Here is a 19043-nt window from a genome sequence, read left to right as displayed (position 1 = left end):
TTTCCAAAAGTGACTTCCAGAAAGCACATACACTTACCGAGAGAATATAAGGAGTCGTGCTAAAATAGCTGGTCAAGCCCAGCAGTGCCACAAGCATCCCTGGCCTTGTTCCTTCCCACCGACTAAACAGCAATGGATAAGCCAGGTGGTGGCACACACCTTTAATCCCAGCTCTCGGGTGGCAGAGACAGGAGGATCTCTGTGAGTTCGAGGCCAGCCTGGTCTACAGAGTGAGTTCCAGGACAGCCAGGACTACACAGAGAAACTCTGTCTCAAAAAAAAAAAATTATGAAAATACAAAAGAGTACTAAAGTTAAAAGTTCTCATGAAAAGAATAAATTACCTCAAATTTACTTTTTGAAAAAAATGTTGAATATGAACTATTCATTAATAGATATTAAGATGATGATAATTTCAGTTTCCTTAGTGACAAAGATCATTAATCACTGGAATGAAGACCTTCAAGCATCTTTATTGGTTCTAAGTCAGTGGTTCTCAACCTTCCCAATGCTGCCACCCTTTAATACAGTTCCGGGTGTCATGGTGACCCCTGACCATAAACTTATTTTCACTGCTACTTCATAACTGTAATTTTGCTGCTGTTATGAATTGTAATGTAAATATCTGTTTCTGATGGTCTTGGGCAATCTCTGTGAAAGGGTCACTTGACCCCAAAGGGTCCCAACCCACAGTTTGAGAACCACTGTTCTAAGTGATGGTCATGTTTATGGTATAGTGATGTGTCTGATGCTGGCATTGATAGACCCCAAAATCTAGGGTCTCAAGTGGGCTCCCCAAGAACCCAGACTCCGGTCCAGTTGATGCAACAGCACGAGGTTTATTGAAGCAACTGTACAGATGGGCTAACTCAGCTCCAGAGAGCAAGAGTCGCGCCTACTGCAATCACACGGGTACTTTTAAAGGAAAACCCACAAAAGCCATAAGATTACAATTCCCATACAATTTCGTTTCGATTGATTTATGTCTAGAGGCTAATTTCACAAGATCATGGTCTGATCACAGAGTGGGTACAGTCACGTCCGCATGTACATTCTTCCCGAAACCTCAAAGGGGGGTATCAGGGCGGCAGTGGAGTTTACACAAAGGTCACAGTGGTCCTTCCTGGAACACTTGCAACTATCCCAGTCACAGTTGAGAGCATCTCTTAACAGAAATCTCTTTACATTGTTACATTGTTGCAGGGGTGGTTGAATAATGGCTGAGTCAGGTTGCCCTTGGAACTAGTTTTCTTTTTAGTTCCTTATTCTCCTGGGGCTTGGGGGGGGGGTGTAAGCCTGAAGGGTTAGGGTCTTTCCACATCACAGAGTCAAGCAAGACACACTCAGAACATGATGAGCTCAACATCTCCCTTGGAATGCTGGAGGAGTAACAGTCATGGAAAATCCAACCAGGGACAAAAGGGAAATGGTAGTGAAATGAGAGCCCCACACATCACAGCTTGGCCTTAGGTTTGGGACATCTCACAGGGCAAGACCAGGCTCAGCCTAGATAAAAACCCAGCTCCAGGGACAAGACCGGGCTCAGCCGAGACAAAAGCCCAGCTCCAGGGACAAGACCGGGCTCAGCAGAGATAAAAGCCCAGCTCCAGGGGCATTGTAACTGACCTGGAACCATTTATTTCAGGCGACAGTTCAGCAGTATTTGAATGTGGGAGCACCTGGAGAGGGGTAGATGCAGATAAAGTAGGCCAAGAATTTCTGACTCATTCATTCATTCATTTATTCATTTAGCCTATCCCTCCTGCTGCCTATCATTTCAGACCAGTGCTGGGGACAGAGGACAAAGACAGGGGCCAGACAGCTCTTATTTTCAGGGAATTCAGAATGTGATAGAAAAACCATGTTATAGGTAAGTTATTGTGACTCAGGGTTATAAAGAAACAAGGGTTCCTCCCTCCCACCTAGCAGAGGTCTCGTAGACACAGCAGATACTGGCATCCCATGGAAGGACCAATGGGAGGCTCAGAATGTGACTTCAGCTGTATAGAGGGATGGCATGGCCCTCTGGAGAAGAGTGATCAGCTCAATAGGCTGGATGGAGATCATCAATCTTTCAGCCTCAGGTTGACTCTGTGGGTTCTCAGGTTCACTCTGAAGCTTCATAACATCTTCTGGCACCTGAGGAGAGACTCATGACCAAGAGACACAGGTCCAAATGCAGCACCAAAGGACATGGTCCTGAGGTGACTCTTAAGGAACATGGGCAGAGCCAGGTGAGTGGACAGGATTCCGTTTTCTGGAACTCCAGTGGCGGGCTACTGTGCTGTGCTGCTCCGTTCTGAAGACCGCAGGGGAAGACTGGGACGCTCTGAAGGCAGAAGATCAGAGCCTGCACGGGCTTCTCTCCACACCTGGACTACAGGTCTTTCTGCTTTATTTTCCTTCACAGGTGTGACTACCTGCCCTGCTTTTTCTACTCTGCCGACCGGAAAACAGCTGAAGCGTTACCACAGCACGGGACAGGCTCCAGGGCCCTGAAAACTTGGATGACTGGCAGAGCTGGAGTGCCCACAGTTGTCTTTGTTACTTAGCTGAACTACGAACGTGCTAAGACTGGTTAACGGTTCAGGGTGGACTTCCCCCACAGGTCTGTGGAGGTCTCTCCCCTCCGGCCAGTTTCAGGACAACAGCTTCAAGCTGATTCCTCCCCACAGCACTCCTCTCTACACCACCCCCTCAAGCTGGGCCCTGACACCTCTCTTCCCAAAGGTGCAGGCTCTCACATCTGCGGCTCCTGCCCTTCACAGCTGCCGCCACCCACTCTGTCTCTCTAGTCTTCATCTTGGACTTCCTGTGTCCTTAATCTTCTCCTTACTTTTTCTGAAAGAAGCACAGAGGGCCTTTTCCAGTTAAGGAACTTACAGCTAGTCACTAAGTAGACACAAACACAAGGGGAGAGGGAGGGGTAAGGAAGGGCCATGGGAGAAGTGGCATTCATGTTGGCAGGCGATTAATTCCCTTCCTTGACTCCCTTCTTGGACATTCCCACATAACTTCCAATACTGTTTTCATCCTCTAGCTCTAGCTGCAGAATTGAGCCACTGTGCCTACCCAAATCTAGTACAGTGTGAGAAAAGCTGGGCTCTCCAGTGAGTTCCTACCTCAGAGGGTGCTTCTCTTTTCATCCTCCCCTTTCCCCAACTGCCCCTGCTGTCACCTGCCCTGGTCACCCTTGGACCCTGGCTGCTCTTTACTTCCCACTGGAGAGAGGTCTTCCCTGACAGGGGGCTTCACATAAAAGTGAAGGGAAGTAAGTCTGTATTCATCCCTTTCACCTCAACCTGAAGGTCTGCACACCAGGCTGCCTTGTGACCATCCTTAGTAAACAATGGAGAGCCAAAAATGGAGGTGGGCCAAGGAACAAGAGAACTGGGTGTTTTGCCTGTGTGTGTGTGTGTGTGTGTGTGTGTGTGTGTGTGTGTGTGTGTGTACCATGTGCATGCAGTGCCTACAGAGGTCAGAGGAGGGGATTGGAGCCTCTGGAACTGGAGTTATAGACGGTTGTGAGCTGCCATGTAGGTGCTGGGAACAGAACTCAGGTCCTCTAGAATAGCAGCCAGTGCTCTTAACCACTGAGCCATCTTTCAGCCCCCTCAGATTCATCTTTAATGGAGGCCATGGCATCAAGAGCAATAAGCACCATTATCAAGGGCTGCTGGCATGAGTTTCTCATTTTCTCCCTGGGAAATGTTTTCTGGATGCGGAAGGGGAGCTTGAAATAGCAGCAACGCTGGGGAAAGCAGCCGGCCTTACAGTTCTGCTCTCTCGGTTAGTTCTTCCAGGATCGAGAACTTGCAGAGCTCTGGGCATGATCAGAAGGATAAGGGCATTTTCCTTATTAAAACTTGAACAATGCAGATCTTTCTTCTGGCTAACGCACCTGTATGTCACCTCATACTCAGGTTAGCAATGAGTCATTTGAAAAAGATAAGTCTCTGGCTTTCATCCAAGATCAGAATCCAGGGTTTGCGGGACAGGAAGTAATTTCTTGTCTCTTCTCTTAATGGGAAGAGAAGAAATCACAAATCAACCTTCACATTTTACAAATGGAGACCTGATGCCCAGAGAGTCAGGGGATACATCCACAATCCTAAAGCAAGTCAACAGCAGAGCCAAAACTGCATCATGATCTCCAAACTCCCAGTTCAACAGCCTTATTGCTGTGTAAGATAAGGCACAATTTTCTCTAGGCTCATTGGAAAGGGAACAGTGAAAAAATACAAGGAGCAAAATATTCCTTTTTTGGGTTTTCTGTAGACATCAGTGACCTGTTATCCCGGCTGTCGCTGCCGTTCCCTCCTGTGGAAAGTTGGGTCCTCACCCATCAGTCTTGCTTTGGCTTTAGTTCCTACTAGGGCTGGTGAAGTCCTCACAGCTCAGGACCTCTCGGCTTGAAAACAGACGAAAAGCAATCTGCTCACACTCATGTTCCTTCCCACACTCAAATAAACATGCGAATAAGCCCTGTTCTTCCACAACAGCCAGATCAGAGTAGCCAGAGGGCCCACAGTGCAAGATCCAGGGGCGGGACCAGCAGGTCACCTCCAAAGGGTTCCTGTTGTAGTAGATGCCCAGGTTAATTCTCTGCCTCTTACTAGCTGGATGTGAGTACAAGAGCCATGTTGGTGATGGTGTTCCAACGCCTTCCTCCAGCTCCAGAGAACTGTCCAGCAGAGGGCGCTTCTGGGTAGTGAGAGCGTCTTTACCACTTGGGTCTTGTGAGTAAGGCATCTTCAAGGGCAGGAAGCTCACTACACTGCCTTGGCAGCCAGTGCGGGGCTCATGGAGCTGTGGGTTCAGAGTTGGTTTCTGAAAGCACTCACCGTAATCAGTGCTAAAAGATTCTGCTCGGAATCTGTTTGGTGTCCGGGCACTGCAGTAGAGCACCAGGTTACCTGCCCTCCCAGTCACTTCCGCCACTTGGCACTCGCCTGTCACCTGGGGCCCAATGAGCTTGCCATGGTGCCACGTGACTCCTAAGTCATCACTGTAGATCATCAGGGAATGGGGCTTGACTGAACATGGAAAGCAGAGGAACCAGCGTGAGAAATAGTAGGCGTAGGCGGGGATGACCAGTCTCCCTGACTGCAGCTGGATACCATGACCTGGGCCCACAGCAAACGTGGCCCAGTGCTTCAGCTCTGAGCCAATGACCTCCTCAGTCAAGTCCTTTACTTCACCCCACGAGCACCCGGCATCCTGACTGCAAACAAAGCACAGGCGAGCAGCATTCTTGCCTGACATAATTTGCCGATGCTCAGTAACATGGTCTCGCACACAGGTGAAAAACAGGTATACACGCCCAGTATTCTGCTCCCACACAGGGCAAGGGTTCATGGTCCGATGACCAGGTAATGTGGCTTCCATCAGTGGCTGCAGGGGTCCCCACTAGTCCAGGGGTTAGAGAAGGAGATAGTAGGAGTGGGTTACTAATAGGAAGACACAAAGCTTATTAAAAGCATCAATTCTTTTTGCAAACAATCTATGACATTGAAATGGACAGAATCTTGAAGGCCCAAATAATCACAAAATCTGCAACTATTACAAAGTGGCTTTAAATTTGAAAAAAAGATATTCTAGCTATTGTAAAATGCTGTGCTCTCTCAAGAATGTTCTTCTTTGCTTCATCTGAACTTCCAAATCAATCTCCAATACCCAACTCCAATGTCACCTCCTTTGGGAAATCTCCCTTGAAACTCACTCTTCTAACAAGTTACAGCAGCTATATGACACTATGCATATTTTTGGTAACTATCTCCCCTTTTAGACTAGGAGCCTTTTGGATAACACCAAAATTATATGCATTTGTGTCTCCAATACCTGGCACACATGATAGCAGCCAATAAAAGTTTACCAAAAAAAAGGGAGGAGGAGAGGAGGAGGAACAGGAGGAAGAGGAGAAAGAGGAGAAAGGAGAGGAAGAGGAAGAAGAGGAGGAAGAAGAGGAGGAGGAAGGAAAAAAAGATGGAAGAAAGGAAAGGAAGGAAGGAAGGAAGGAAGAAAGAAAGGAAGGAAGAAAGGAAGGGAGGAAGAAAGAAAGGGAGGAAGAAAGAAAGAAGAGAAAAGAAAAGATGGGGGTCCGTGAGACCTCTCAGAGTGAAGGTGCGTGGCACCAAGCTTAATGACCTGAGTTTGATCTCTGCCTATCCTAGAGCAAATGAAACATCTAAAACTCTGGGCTCTGACACCACAGGGTTGGGTCTCTGTAGAGTCTGATGTGGCAAGCTACAGAAGATCTAATGACATACAGTAAAAAACAGGGACTGGGAAGTCCTCAAAATATAAACTCCTCAGAAGGAAACGGGAACCGGCATCATTCAAAGCAAGGACGGGGGCTCAGCAGAGTCACAGTGTCACTGTGACACAGCAAAGGACCCACTTTGAGTATGAAGCTCAGGCGGGGAGAAGCAGAACAGCAGGCAGGTTAGGAGACCAAGCGATCAGGACAGCTGAACCAATGCTCCCTTCCCTGGGTGGTTTTACCAGGGCATAGAAAAAAAAAAAGCAAAACAAACACCAAATCTAGGCCATTATAGGGTCTGAACGCACCACAGAGGCCGCGCCACAGAGGCCTCAGGAGCTTGAGCCCAATTTTGTTTTGCTGCTGGATGAGAGATGCATGACTTAGAGAACATGAGAAACTCTTTGCCCAGTTCCGCCACGTGCTAATCATGACTGACAGCAGTGCCAAGGGTACAAACTGGCTCTTAAAATCCAGTGAATCCCTGGCACAAAATAACTCAGGAAAAGCCACTGTTTTTATTATTTCCCCCCTCAGCTCCCCACACAGAGATTTGCTGGCCAAGGTGGGGAGAAAAAGAACAGACCCGGAAGTGCACTCAGCTCTGAGGAGAGAAGTCGAGGCCCAGGCCCCTATCTGGGAAGAGTCACCTGTACAGAGTGGCCCTTCATCACTCCTCTCCTGAACACCAGGTGGAGAGCATCCACGTCTCTGCTTGTGGAACGCTTCTCTGCGAAGGCCAGGAAGGTGTGGACGGGAGGGATGTAGAGCAGGGCTGGGATCCGGTAGGTGATCCCTTTCTGGTCTTCCTGCTGGAACAGAGTGCTGTTGATGGGGCACGGTGACACTTCTTCCATGGCTTCTGCAAGGACAGGAAACAGTTCAGTGGGGGTCTGCACACGAGTTCACCACTGAGGGCACAAGCCAGCCGTGGACGTGCTCAAATGTCCACTGTTTCATATAAAGAGAACATCATGGCCTCAGCAGCCCAAAGCAAATAATATGCACCCTCAGTCAACAAATCTGTTCTCCAGACATGTTGATTTCTTGGCTTGGAGTTCCCGGGTTATTCAGATGACTATAAACTAACCCACTTGAGTAATATCACGATTAACAGTCCTCAAGCTCTCTCCTTCTCCTGAAGGCCAGGAGACAGGACAATCTTCTGACTCATCAGTAAGGAGGTTCACCCCTAGTTCACTCTATGTGGAGCACACACAAGAGAAGGGTAGATTCTCAAGGGATGCATCTTGGTGTTGTGAGCTCAGTTCCATGTGCTCTAGCGCAGGTGGACCTGCAGCTTGGGCAGCTGTGACAGGGTATTAAAAGCCACCCTTTTACGTGTGACCAGCTAAGTGTAGCTCAAGGGGTAACTATTGTGGCTTTGAGTTTTCTCTTATTTCCAGCCCTCTGGAGATTACATTCTTGCAAATTCAGCTACATGGATCTTTGCGATATTCTATCTGCCATTGCCAGGCTAGCGGGTCTGTGATAACACGGAGAGTGAAAGCCTCCAGAAACTCTTTGAAAGTGTCCAGATATCCCACTTGTCAGAGGTCCCACGAGGGACTCAGACCAAACAGGCAAAAATAGGTCTAGGATTTAAACTTTCTTTCAAATGATCTGTCACGCAAGGCCCATCTTACAAATAATTTACATAAACAAATAAATAAAAGCGCTAGGCCAATGAGTCCCTCTTTATTTATTCAGCAAACATTTCTGAGTGCCTACATATATCAGGCCCTTACAGGAGTGTTGAGGAGCCACCTGTTTTCAAGCTGAGACCAGCTGAGGAGGGCAGCCGATCTGCACACAGATAAACACCAAGAAGTGCGCGCCATCTTAGAGAGAAACACAAGAGCAAGCAGGAAACAGAAAAGGCGCACCTGTGCGGATGAACGCCCCAGAAAAGGATTTTTTGAGAAGGCAGTAACTGGCCAAGCCAGTGACCTACTTTGCCTGGAACATGCTTTCTCAATAACCACCCAATTCCCTACCTTACCTCCCGTGGCTTCAGCTGTGTTCAGATATCGTCCAATGGGTGAGCCCTTGCCGCCTCCGTGTCCTGTTCTCTGCCTATTTCTCCACAGGACTTAGCACTCTCTGAGGTCTCATATATTATACACATACAACGCATGCTACAAAATCAAAGCGCCACAGTGTCAGGTCTCAGGCCCCCAGGATGGTAGTCTGCGCTCAGCTGGACTCTGACCTGGGAAACACTCAGGATTCCTCAGAAACCTTGTAAAGTGGGTTTCTGTTTGCCATTACTTTCTTATCTTCTCCTATAACCCTCCCCCCCAATCGCCGGAGAGGGCACCTAGTTCTCTATTAACAAGCCTCCAGCAGATCAGAGGCCCCACAGTAGTTCCCAGGCTGTTCCAGCTAACCCGCCCTCCTCCCGCCATAACCACTGGTAACTGGAAGGACTTTCCCGCCATTTTTGCTATCTTCTCTGATCCCATAGCCCTGGCAATTGCCTATCCCCTCCTCTCCCAGCCTTTTCCCTTTGCTCCTCTCTCTGTCCCCCAGAGGTAGTCATGGCTAGATTCCCCCAGATGCCTCTGGCTATTCTCTCTCTTATCTACAATAAAAAAAAAACCTTCCCCCTAACCATGAGATAGCCATCTCGGTGGTTTCTTCATTGCTCCCCTTGTTTACACATAGGACTATATCTTCTCACCCAGAGCCAAGCACGGTTTGTGATAGGCACTGGACAAGTATTGCTGGTTAAATGAATGCATGAATAAATGAACTGGAATATAAAGAGTACAGACTGGGTTAGCCAAGTGATGGGGTAAGAAGCAGAGTGGGTGGTAGCAAAGCCTTTTGGTACCAGGAAACAGTGAGCTGTGCAGGCCTTCAGCAGAATGGTGTGACTGTGACAAGCTGGAATGCAAAACCTAGGAGCAAAGACAGGACTAGATGGCCAGCAGAGCCAAATCCTGACAGCCTTTACCACCTTATTGTGGTCCCGATCCTACTGGGATCCGCTGTAGAGTTTCTGATAGGAATGGCATCGTGAGTTTAGACCAGTCTCTCAGGCAGCGTTCTGGCTAGTGAGATACAGGGTAATGTTGCACTGCGTCAGTCCATCTCTGCCCTTCGAGTCAAGCAACACATACAAATAACTCATCAATCAATCACTAAATTGAGAGAACTGTGGCCACTATTGGGAGAAGGGAAGGGGGAGTGACCTCAGCGTCAGAAGAAAAGCTGCCCTTCCTTCCAGGCTTGAGCTCGAACCAGCATCAAGACTGTGTGGACCGTCTTGTCTGCATGCTGTTAGAGCACACCTATGCTCCGCATTCAGGCTCTGTTCTTTCATGCACCACTAGACTTCGTTCTTAGCCCATCTCTATCCTGCGTCACACTGCTGATAATGCTTAACCGAAGATTTGGCTTAGACCACTCCGGGTTCTTGGGCATACATTTCACTTCTCTATTGCTTTGGGATCCTCATCTCCAAAATGAACTAAATGCTACAGAAAAAGCGTGGAAGAGCCTCAAGCAGCTGTTACAAGGCCTATTTTCACAACAGGAGCACAATACATGGCAGTCACTATGTCACTATTTTTCAGTTATAAATCATTACGTTTAAAAAGAAAAAAAAATGTCTCACTGTGTAGCTCAGATTGGCCTTGAACCTGACATCCTTGAGCCTCAGCCTCCTGAGTATTAGGGTTCCAGGTGTGTGTCACCATGCCAAACAGGTGACATATTATTCCTGAATCCTGAAACTGATACATGACTGCAGCCATGCACTACATAAAATGTAATAATGGACTGTATACGTGTGGGGGTCCTGTAAGCATTACAGTTCAGATGGAAAGGTATCCTGGCAGTCGGGAGCCAAGGAACACCACAAAGTCACTGTAAGCGTAGCAGCTTACAGCCCTGCTCCAGGGAAGGTTTCCGCAGTGCAAGTGTAAGAGCTCTGTTCCAGCAGGGGAGGGTTTCCCAGAGAAGTTTTTACAGCTCTGCTCTGCTCTGCTCTGCTCCGGAGAAGTGTTACAAGATTTATTGGGAAGGAAGAATCCAGGAGCGAGGCTGCCTTGGGTGAGAAACAGCAGCAAACGGAACAGAGTACAGAGCTTATACAGCGTTTCTTGGGGGAGGAGGAGCTTTACAGGGTGGCTTGGGATTGGTGGAATTTTGTGGTCTGATTCTGGGGCAAGCTCGGGGATTGGAGGCATTTCAAGCTCAGGGACCTCAGGGATTGGTGGGATTCTGTGCTCAGGGATTGGTTGGATTCTTCAGCCTGACTCTGGGGCAAACTCAGGAATTGGTGCGATTTCAAGCTCTGGTCTGGGGCCAAATCAGGGTGTTTTTTTCTTGGCCCAGGTCTCAGGTCTAGTCAGGTGCAGAGTGTTTTTCCTTGACCCTTTTCACACTGCAGGTTCCATATGAGTATAAGAGTGCTGAAAAATTCCTATTGTCTAGAGACATCTTAGTCACCAGTGTTACAGCCCTGGCATATTACATATTTATTACTCACATGTTTGTGATGATGCCTGTCATATAAAAATACAACACAACTGTGTACAGTTCATAAAACTTGAAATGACAATAAGCTATACTGCTGGCTTGAACATGCATTGTACTACACTTCCCGTCATTATCTTGGAGCACATACCTAATTACTCAACTTCTGTGAAACAGCATGCTGTATCAGCTGGCAGCATATTCCATACAGCCTAGCCATGCTGTAGTCTGTACCATATAGATGTGCATATACACTGATGGTGTTTTCACAACAAGAAAATCACATTAGTGGTGGTGTTCCCAGTACAAAGCTGCATCTTTAAGCATTGTATTATTCTATCAATAACAACTCCTCCTCTTAGCACCTGGGCTGGTCTTGAACTTGTGATTCTCATGCCCCAGCCTCAAGAGTAAGAAAGGCATCGTGGCTAGCTCTCATTTGTTGAAGGTGAATAATGTGTACTTATGAGGACCACTCAAGAGTGCATTATAAAACTTTAAGGCACTATGCAAATAGATGTCTTTAATTATTATGGATGTTGACCTTTTCACAATTCACTTTGGGTTCTGCCATCACCTCAACCATTAGTCATTAATTTTCATTAATTGTGAATGATATGGATGACAGCGGTAACACAGTGGCCTGGCATTGACACCTAAACAGTTCACCCAAACTGTGTGCTGAGAATTGGGGACTGAGAAGAGTCACATACAGGTCTGCTTTGGAATTATTTGCTTTAGCGGAGAATTCTAAGTATTAATTGCTGCCCCATACTCTCTCATTTCAACAAAGTCCTCCCTGCTCTCTTTCTCGGGGAAGAGAGGGTACAATGTAGCACGACTTTTGAAGGCTTGTTTGCGGAGGAAAACTTAGGTGAGACCACTCTGTTGCAAACCTAGTCTCAAAATCCCACCTCGGGACCTTTGTGGCCGCCCACAACTTCCTCTGTAGTAAGAAGGCTTTTTCCTAGGCTCGGTTCCCGCTTCGTTTCCACTGTTCTAAACTACAGCTTAAGTTTGGCTTCAGATGGAAGAAAACAAAAATAGAACGGCCCAGAACACGCTCCATCTGTGAGGTCCTAGCTGATTCAGGCTGACTCAGTATTCCTTCCTGACGCAGGTCCCCACAGTCCTGGGCCGTATTCGGGGTGACCCCCACCCCAGCTCACCGGCTCCAATGTCTCTTTGGGCTCTCCCGTGGGGTCTCGGAGGAGGGCCGGCAGCAGGGCTGGGGCGTTGGAGACAGGGAAGCGGCGACGACACCCGCGAATGCAGAGACAGACCCAGACACCGCCGAGCAGGAGCTGGCAGGAAAGAGACCGACACCGCGCGGGGATGAAGTGACGCGCAGGGGAGCTGGCGCCCGAAAGACTGTGACCCGCAGCAGGCGGGTGCCAATCTTCCCGGCCTGGCCACGCCCCTCACCTCGCAGCGCCCGCCCTGCTCAATTCTCTATGCTCTTATCTGTCGGTTGGTCTGTGGAAGGTATCACCGCCTAAAACTTCCCTGGACAGCCTAATTGTCTAGCAAAGGTTCCGGGCTTCAGAGGGGACTACAAAAAAGCCAGAGGTGGAAGGGTGTGTGCACACAAAGCCGTGGGCACTCCCCTTGCAAAAAAGTACCAGAATGTATATATTTATCAGGGCCTGGTGGCACAGGGCTTGTGAACTCAGCTAGTCTGATGAAGACTAAAGCTGGAGGAGTGTAAATTTCAGCTGTCTGGACTACAGAATGAGTTTAAGGCCACCCTGAAGAATTTATCAAGAAGCCCCTAACACAGATAAGTATAAACAGAGCTGAGTAACCAGCTCAGTGGTAGAGCACGAGCCTAGCATGTACAACATCCTAGGTTCACTCTCCAGTACTGCAGACAGTTTATTATGTATTGTCTACCCACATTTACATACATGTATCTGTCACTGAGTGCTGAACCCATTCTCTTGTTTCACAGTCATGTGCAAGGACCACCCCATTCTCCCCCACTTCCCCCAATCAAAAAGAGGCCCCTCTTGAGACACTGCAGCATCAAGACGGTCAGCCAGTGATGGGGACAAAGAGAGCCACAAATGACTCAGTCTGGTCACTAAAGCTGCCAGAAATAGGATTCCCGAAGGAAAACAAAGAAAACAAACAAACAAAAACAAGCTGTGGAGTGCATCGCCATCAAAATCCACACAGTGGTTACTTATAAGCATTAGGACTAGGACATTTAGCGTCGTGGCATTGACCTGTGGCGGGGAACTTGGGTTTGGCTTATAAAACTCAGTAAGACGTACTGTAGATACTTTGACCTTATAATACTAATAATCACATCCCCAAATGTGGGTTTAACTATAGTAAGACAGGAAGCTTCACCACAGGACAGACTCCAAAGGGACCTGGACTCCACCTCTGCCTGTGACGATGACAAGGGTCAGGGCCCTGCCCACTAAGGAACATGGCATCTGTTCCTCTTATTTCTTTTCCGTCGTCTTAGGAGTCTCTCTCCTGAATATCTGCCCGCTCTTGCTCCAGCACAGGAATACGGACAGGGTCTTGTTTCTTTGACATGAACTTGCTCCATTTTTCTGAGTAGGAGTCACAGGGTGAGAAACAATCTAAAGTCGCTTGTGTTGGAACCAAGTAACACAGAGGAATTCGGCAAAAGAAATAAAAAAGAAAGTGGAATACTAACTTAGAGGATGAAAAACATTAACTCCTACTGAATTTGAATCTGTGAGTCAGGGGAAATGCAGAGAGTATAGAGTTGGGGGACATGTCATGAGTTAACAGATGGGCTTTCCTGAGAACACAAAATTACATGATGAGCTTTTTCTTCTTTGCTTTTTAAAGGAAAACTATGAGAGACTAACCTAACCACACTGAGCTAAAATAAAACTGTTTCCTCCCAAAAGAACCAGCATTCCACAGAAAAATGGCTGACTTCAGAGAGAGAGGAGAAGAGGTACAGCATAGGCCTATGGTGTCTAGCCTTACCTGGAAACAGGGCAGCCAGAAGAGAGGAGCCGACTCACAGCAGAAGAGCCCCTTAACGAGGATCCTACTCCCAAATGTGGCAGTAACAACAGCCAGGTGTGGTGGAGCACACCTGCCCCAGTACTGTAAAAGCAGACGTAAGGGAACCTCCACATGTTCTAAACCAGCTTGGTTTAAATATGAGCTCCAGGGTACTTAGGCCTAAATATTGAGACCCTGTGTATTTAGTGGGAGGAAAAGAATAACAACTTACAAAGGAGTAGACTAAATATTTAAAATTCTAAGATCATGGTGCTGGAGAGATGGCCCAGTGATTGAAAGGACCCAGGTTCAGGACCCAGCACCCACATGGTGGCTCACAAACATCCTTAGTTCCAGTTCGACAGGATTCGACACTCTCTTTGGACCTCTGAGAGCACCAGGCATGCGCATGGTGCACATACACACATGCTGACAAAACATTTATACACAAAAAATAAAGAAAAATCTTTAAAATACTGTGAGATGATGTTGACATATGGAGAAGAGGTGTCTGGTCATTTCAGGAAGCTGCTATGGTGAGAGTCAAGCTAGAATACAAAAAGAAGGCAGAATAAAGCCTTTCCTATACAAATCGTATTCCAGATGGTTCAGTGTTCTCCTTTATAATAATAATAAAGGAATTATACAATTTCCTCATTTTACAATAACTCAGTGGCTACTAGAACCATCTGATGGTCAGTGTAAAATTTTTGTGTTAGATGCATCAAGCCAAAAACATTTGAGCTCACTGTGTAGCATGACAAAGAGAGGCAAACAGGTGATCATGTGGGCTCCTACATGAAGTCTTATTGCTAAACAACCAATCTGAGGGCTGGAGGTGTAGCCCACTGATAGGGTGCTTGCCTAGCCCTGGTTCAGTCCCCAGCCACCCCCACCACATGCACACACAAAGGGGGAGTGAAAATGTGTTAAATGATGCCATGCCATCAACCTTGTTTGGATCCTAGATTGAAAGAATCAGTTCTAAAAAGACACTGAGGCGATTTTACCAGTGACCAGACTTTAGGTGACATTCGGGATTTGTTTTTGTAGTTGTTTTCGATCTTCCCAACAGGGAGCACCAAGCCTCCAGACCTCAGTTTCTAACAATATGGACCAGGCTCCTTGTAAAATAAGTCGATCCCAGAGTGGAGCCGGGAAAAACACAAACTGAGTGCGGAACACCGTGCAGTGCATAAAGGTCACAAAGTGATAGGGATTCTCTCACAGGGGCTCCTTAATGGCCAAAGCTGGGGTCCACATGGTTAGAAGATACTGGTAGTGAGACTATAATTCCTAGAATAAAACAAAACTGATATGAATAGTTGTACAAATAAACTAGGAAGGAGATAGCTCTTCCCGAGGGTAGAATTCTCGTTAATAAACACACTGGAGAAAGAAATAAAATGACCACTGTCTTCCCTTTAAAGGTTGGCAAAAGGGCTCCCATTTATCATAGCAAGATGTTATAGAACACAATTTTATTTCTAAAATACTGAAATGATTCAGAGTCACTCCCAAGGCTTTTCATTAGCAGTTGAGAACTGTGCCAACGCATGAGTCAACTGTTTTACTGTGATAGATGCTGGGACTCTTTGCAGGTCCTTCCTCAAGAAAGGCCTGTGGCCACAGCTCCAGGAACTGGTGTCAGGTTTCAGTCATCACTTTGGAAGGTTCAGGGTTTCCTCAGCTGAAGAAAGTGCCTCTCTTGTGGTCAAGCCCTTTTCCCAGATTGACCCACATCCAACGTAAGGAAGTAACTGATAGGAGGGTGTAAAGATCGGGCCATTCCGAGTCAACTTATCTCCAAAGTAAGTCAGCAGTCAGGGCTGGTCACCTGAGCAGGCTTGCGCCATATCTAAACTCTCTGTACCTTTTGCTTGTCGCCTTCTTTCTCTAAACCATCTATACTGAGTTCCTTGCCGAACTCCGCCCACAGCCTGCTTCATGGGCAGAACCTAACCTGAAATACTGGAATGGTGACTGAGTTACTCATGAGTGGATTCCATTTTTTTTCTTATTATTTAAACATTTCTTCATCATGTGTATTTGTTATACATTCTTGTTCTACATAAGGATATTTTCATGCATGTATGTACCATACAAAACACCCCTCCCTCCTAAACTTTCTCACCTCTCCCATTAGTCCTCTTTGTTCCTCCAGAGTCTCACTTCTAACTTCATGTCATAAATACATACAAGAGCTTACCCATAAGTGAGAGAAAACCTTCTCTCACATCTGACTTAACGTGATTATCTCCGGCTGCATCACCTTTCTGCAAATGACATAATTTCGTTCCTCTGTATAGCTGAAAAAGAAAATCCATTAGGTGTATATACCACATCCGTTCCTCTCTTGTTGGACACTTAGGTTGGTTCTGTAACTAAGCTACTATTAATACCGTATGTCTGTGATGTGTTAACCAAGACCCTCAGGTAAATATCTAGAGGCGACAGAAGTAGGTCATATAATACATCCTTTCATTTGAGGAACCTCCACAATGACTTCCATAATAGCTAGACCAGTTTCTCACTACAGTATATAATGGCTACCTTTGTCCTCATCCTCACCAACACTTTTTAAAAACATTTTTTATTCTTTAAAAGAATTGATATATGTGTGTGTAGATGTATGCCACAAGTGACCATGCCCTCAGACACCAGAAGGCATCAGATCTCCTGGAGCTGAAGTTACAGGCAGTTGTAAGTTGCTCCTATGGGTGCTGAGAAACAAACTTGGGTCCTCTAGAGTGGCCTTAACCACTGAGCCATCTCTGCAGCCCATCTGTTCTTTTTTAAATGGCTGCTAGTCCTACAGGGGTCAGATGGAATTGCAAGGTATTTTCATTTTCATTTCTCTGATGTCTAGTGAGAGTGAAAATGGTTTTGTACGTCTATTGGCCATTTTGTATTTCATCTTCTGAGAACTATTCATTATTCCTTTGTTGATTGGTTGCTTCGTTAATCTCTTGTAGCTAGCTTTGTCAACGTCACACAGCTTAGAGTCATCTAAAGAAAGCCTCAATTGAGGAATCACCTAGATCAAATTAGCCTGTGGGCTGCCTGCCCACTGTGGGCAGTACCAGCACTAGACAGGTGGTCCTGGGCTATCTAAGGAAGCTAGCTAAGCATAAGCCTGTGAGCCAGCCAGCAAGCAGCACTCCCCCATGAGCTCAAGTCCCCACCCAGATTTCCCCGGGATGTACTATATATAAGGTGAAGCAAACTTGTCTCCCTGAGCTGCCTTTGGTCAGAATGTGTTTTTCAGAGCAACAATAAGGAAACCAGAACATTTATTTATTTTAGTTCTTTCTAGATATTAATCCCACAGCTAGCAAAGATTCTACTCCACTTTTTTGGGCTGTCTCTCTACACAACTATCGCCTCTATTGTATCGCTTTTAAATTAGTGTCATCATTTCTTTTTTGTCAATAGTTGGCATTGCTTCCTGAGTGGGTTCTATCCAGAAACTCCTTTCCTGTGTCTGTATCCAGTGGTTCCTCTTTTCCCTCTAAATTTCAGTTTTAGATCTCACATTAAGGTCTTTCGTCCACCTGGAGTTGGTTTTGTACAGGGCTAGAGATGGCATCATTTCCTCCTTCTTCTACATATAGACATGCAGTGTTCCCGGCACCAGTTGTTGAAAATGCACTTTCCTCCAACATGTATTTTGACACTTTTCTTATAAGGTAGCTGCGGTTGCAAGAGTTAACATCTGGGTCTTCTGTTCCATTGATCTATGTGTTTTTGTGCCAGTATTGCTCAGCATTGCTTTGATTATCCAAGGTGTTCTGTTTCTGCATGGATTTTAGGATTTTTTTTCCTGTGACAATAACATTGCATTTTGATGGGGATTGCACTGAATCTTTAGACTTCCCCTTAGTATAACCACTTTACAACATTTATTGTTACAATCTGCAAGCATAGTTGGTCTTCAGTATCTCCAGTGTTTTTGAAGTCTTCATTGTAAAGGTCTTTTACTTCTTTGGTTAGGTTTATTCCAAGGGCTTTTGGGGTGTGTGTGGGGGGTAGGGTGAACGGGATTGTTTTCATTTCTTTCTCAGTATGTTTGTTGATACACTCAATGCTTTTTAAGATTTTTATATGGTAATTCTGTACTCCGCCACTTTGCTGAAAGTATTTATCAGAACTGTTTTCTTGTAGCCTTTGGTTCTTCTATATATGAAATCTTATCTACTTTTTCCAAAATATTTTTATTAAGAAATTTTCTATTCACTTTACATACCAACCACAGATTCCCACCCCCTTCTCTCTTCCTACCCCCCAGCCTTCCTCCCACCCACCCCACCCCCACCCCACCCCCCGCAAGCCACCCCCATCCCCACATTTTCCAAGTCAAGGTCTCCCATGGGGAGTCAGCAGAGCTTGGCACACTCAGCTGAGGCAGGTCCAAGTCCCTCCCCCCTCACCAAGGCTGTGCAAGGTGTCACACCCTAGGCACTGGGCTCCAGAAAGTCCGCCCATGCACCAGGGATGGATCCCGATCCTCCTGCTATCTTTTCCTGATTCTTAAAACTCCTAGTTTCTTCTAGCCTGTTTTTTTGTTTGTTAAGATTTATTTATTATGTATAGTGTTCTGCCTGCATGTATGCCTGCAGGCCAGAAGAGGGCACCAGATGTCATTATGGATGATTGTGAGCCACCATGTGGTTGCTGGGAATTGAACTCATGACCTCTGGTAGAGCAGCCAGCGCTCTTAACTGCTGAGCCATCTCTCCAGCCCATTTTGGCCTGTTCTTAATTATTTCTTTCCACCTACTATTTGGGGTTTGGTTTGTTCTTTTTTCCCCAAGACCTTACCTCATGAGCAACTACCTTTGAACTTACTTCTCACTACTCAGATTCTACAACCACCTCCCTAATACCTCACTATCAGGCAATTACATGGGAATTGAAAATATTCTGAGAAAGGAGGTCACAGACACCACCAGAATATCAGGTCCAAGGATTTTATTGGAGACAGTCTCACCACATAGCCCTGGTTGAGCTGTAATGTGCTAGGTAGGTAGACTAGGCTGGTCTCATCCATAGCCATCTTCCTCCCTTTGTCTCCCTAGCCTGGGATTTCAGATGTGCATCACCACCTCCAGCTTTATAATCAGGTTTACAATCTTTGTTGATTCTGAAAGTGGTATAGACATCAGAAGAGACCTAAGCATGTGCACCCTTAGCTGCGTTCAGACTGTTCTATTTAATAACAGAGGATGTGGTCAGCGAGGGCAGGTATACTCTATAAAAATCAGCGTGACTGTAGCGGCTTGTCCTGTGGTGTCTGTTGT

At 46.4% G+C, this 19043-nt stretch overlaps 1 protein-coding gene across 1 annotated transcript; it reads right to left on the bottom strand.

Annotated features, from left to right (window-relative positions):
• Positions 1 to 724: 724 nt before the first annotated feature.
• Neu3 (neuraminidase 3) lies at positions 725 to 12139 on the bottom strand. Its single transcript, XM_059253026.1, has 3 exons — positions 11916 to 12139; positions 6912 to 7123; positions 725 to 5408 (listed from the first exon to the last, which is right to left on the bottom strand). The coding sequence occupies exons 2-3, from the start codon at positions 7116 to 7118 to the stop codon at positions 4362 to 4364; spliced, it is 1254 nt and encodes a 417-aa protein (XP_059109009.1). The 5' UTR covers positions 7119 to 7123; positions 11916 to 12139; the 3' UTR covers positions 725 to 4361.
• Positions 12140 to 19043: the final 6904 nt, after the last annotated feature.

This window comes from Peromyscus eremicus, chromosome 1 (assembly GCF_949786415.1).
Source record: "Peromyscus eremicus chromosome 1, PerEre_H2_v1, whole genome shotgun sequence".
In the NCBI taxonomy this organism is placed as follows: domain Eukaryota; kingdom Metazoa; phylum Chordata; class Mammalia; order Rodentia; family Cricetidae; genus Peromyscus; species Peromyscus eremicus.
Note: the sequence above shows the minus strand (reverse complement) of the source record. Positions and strands in the feature narration are given on the sequence as shown.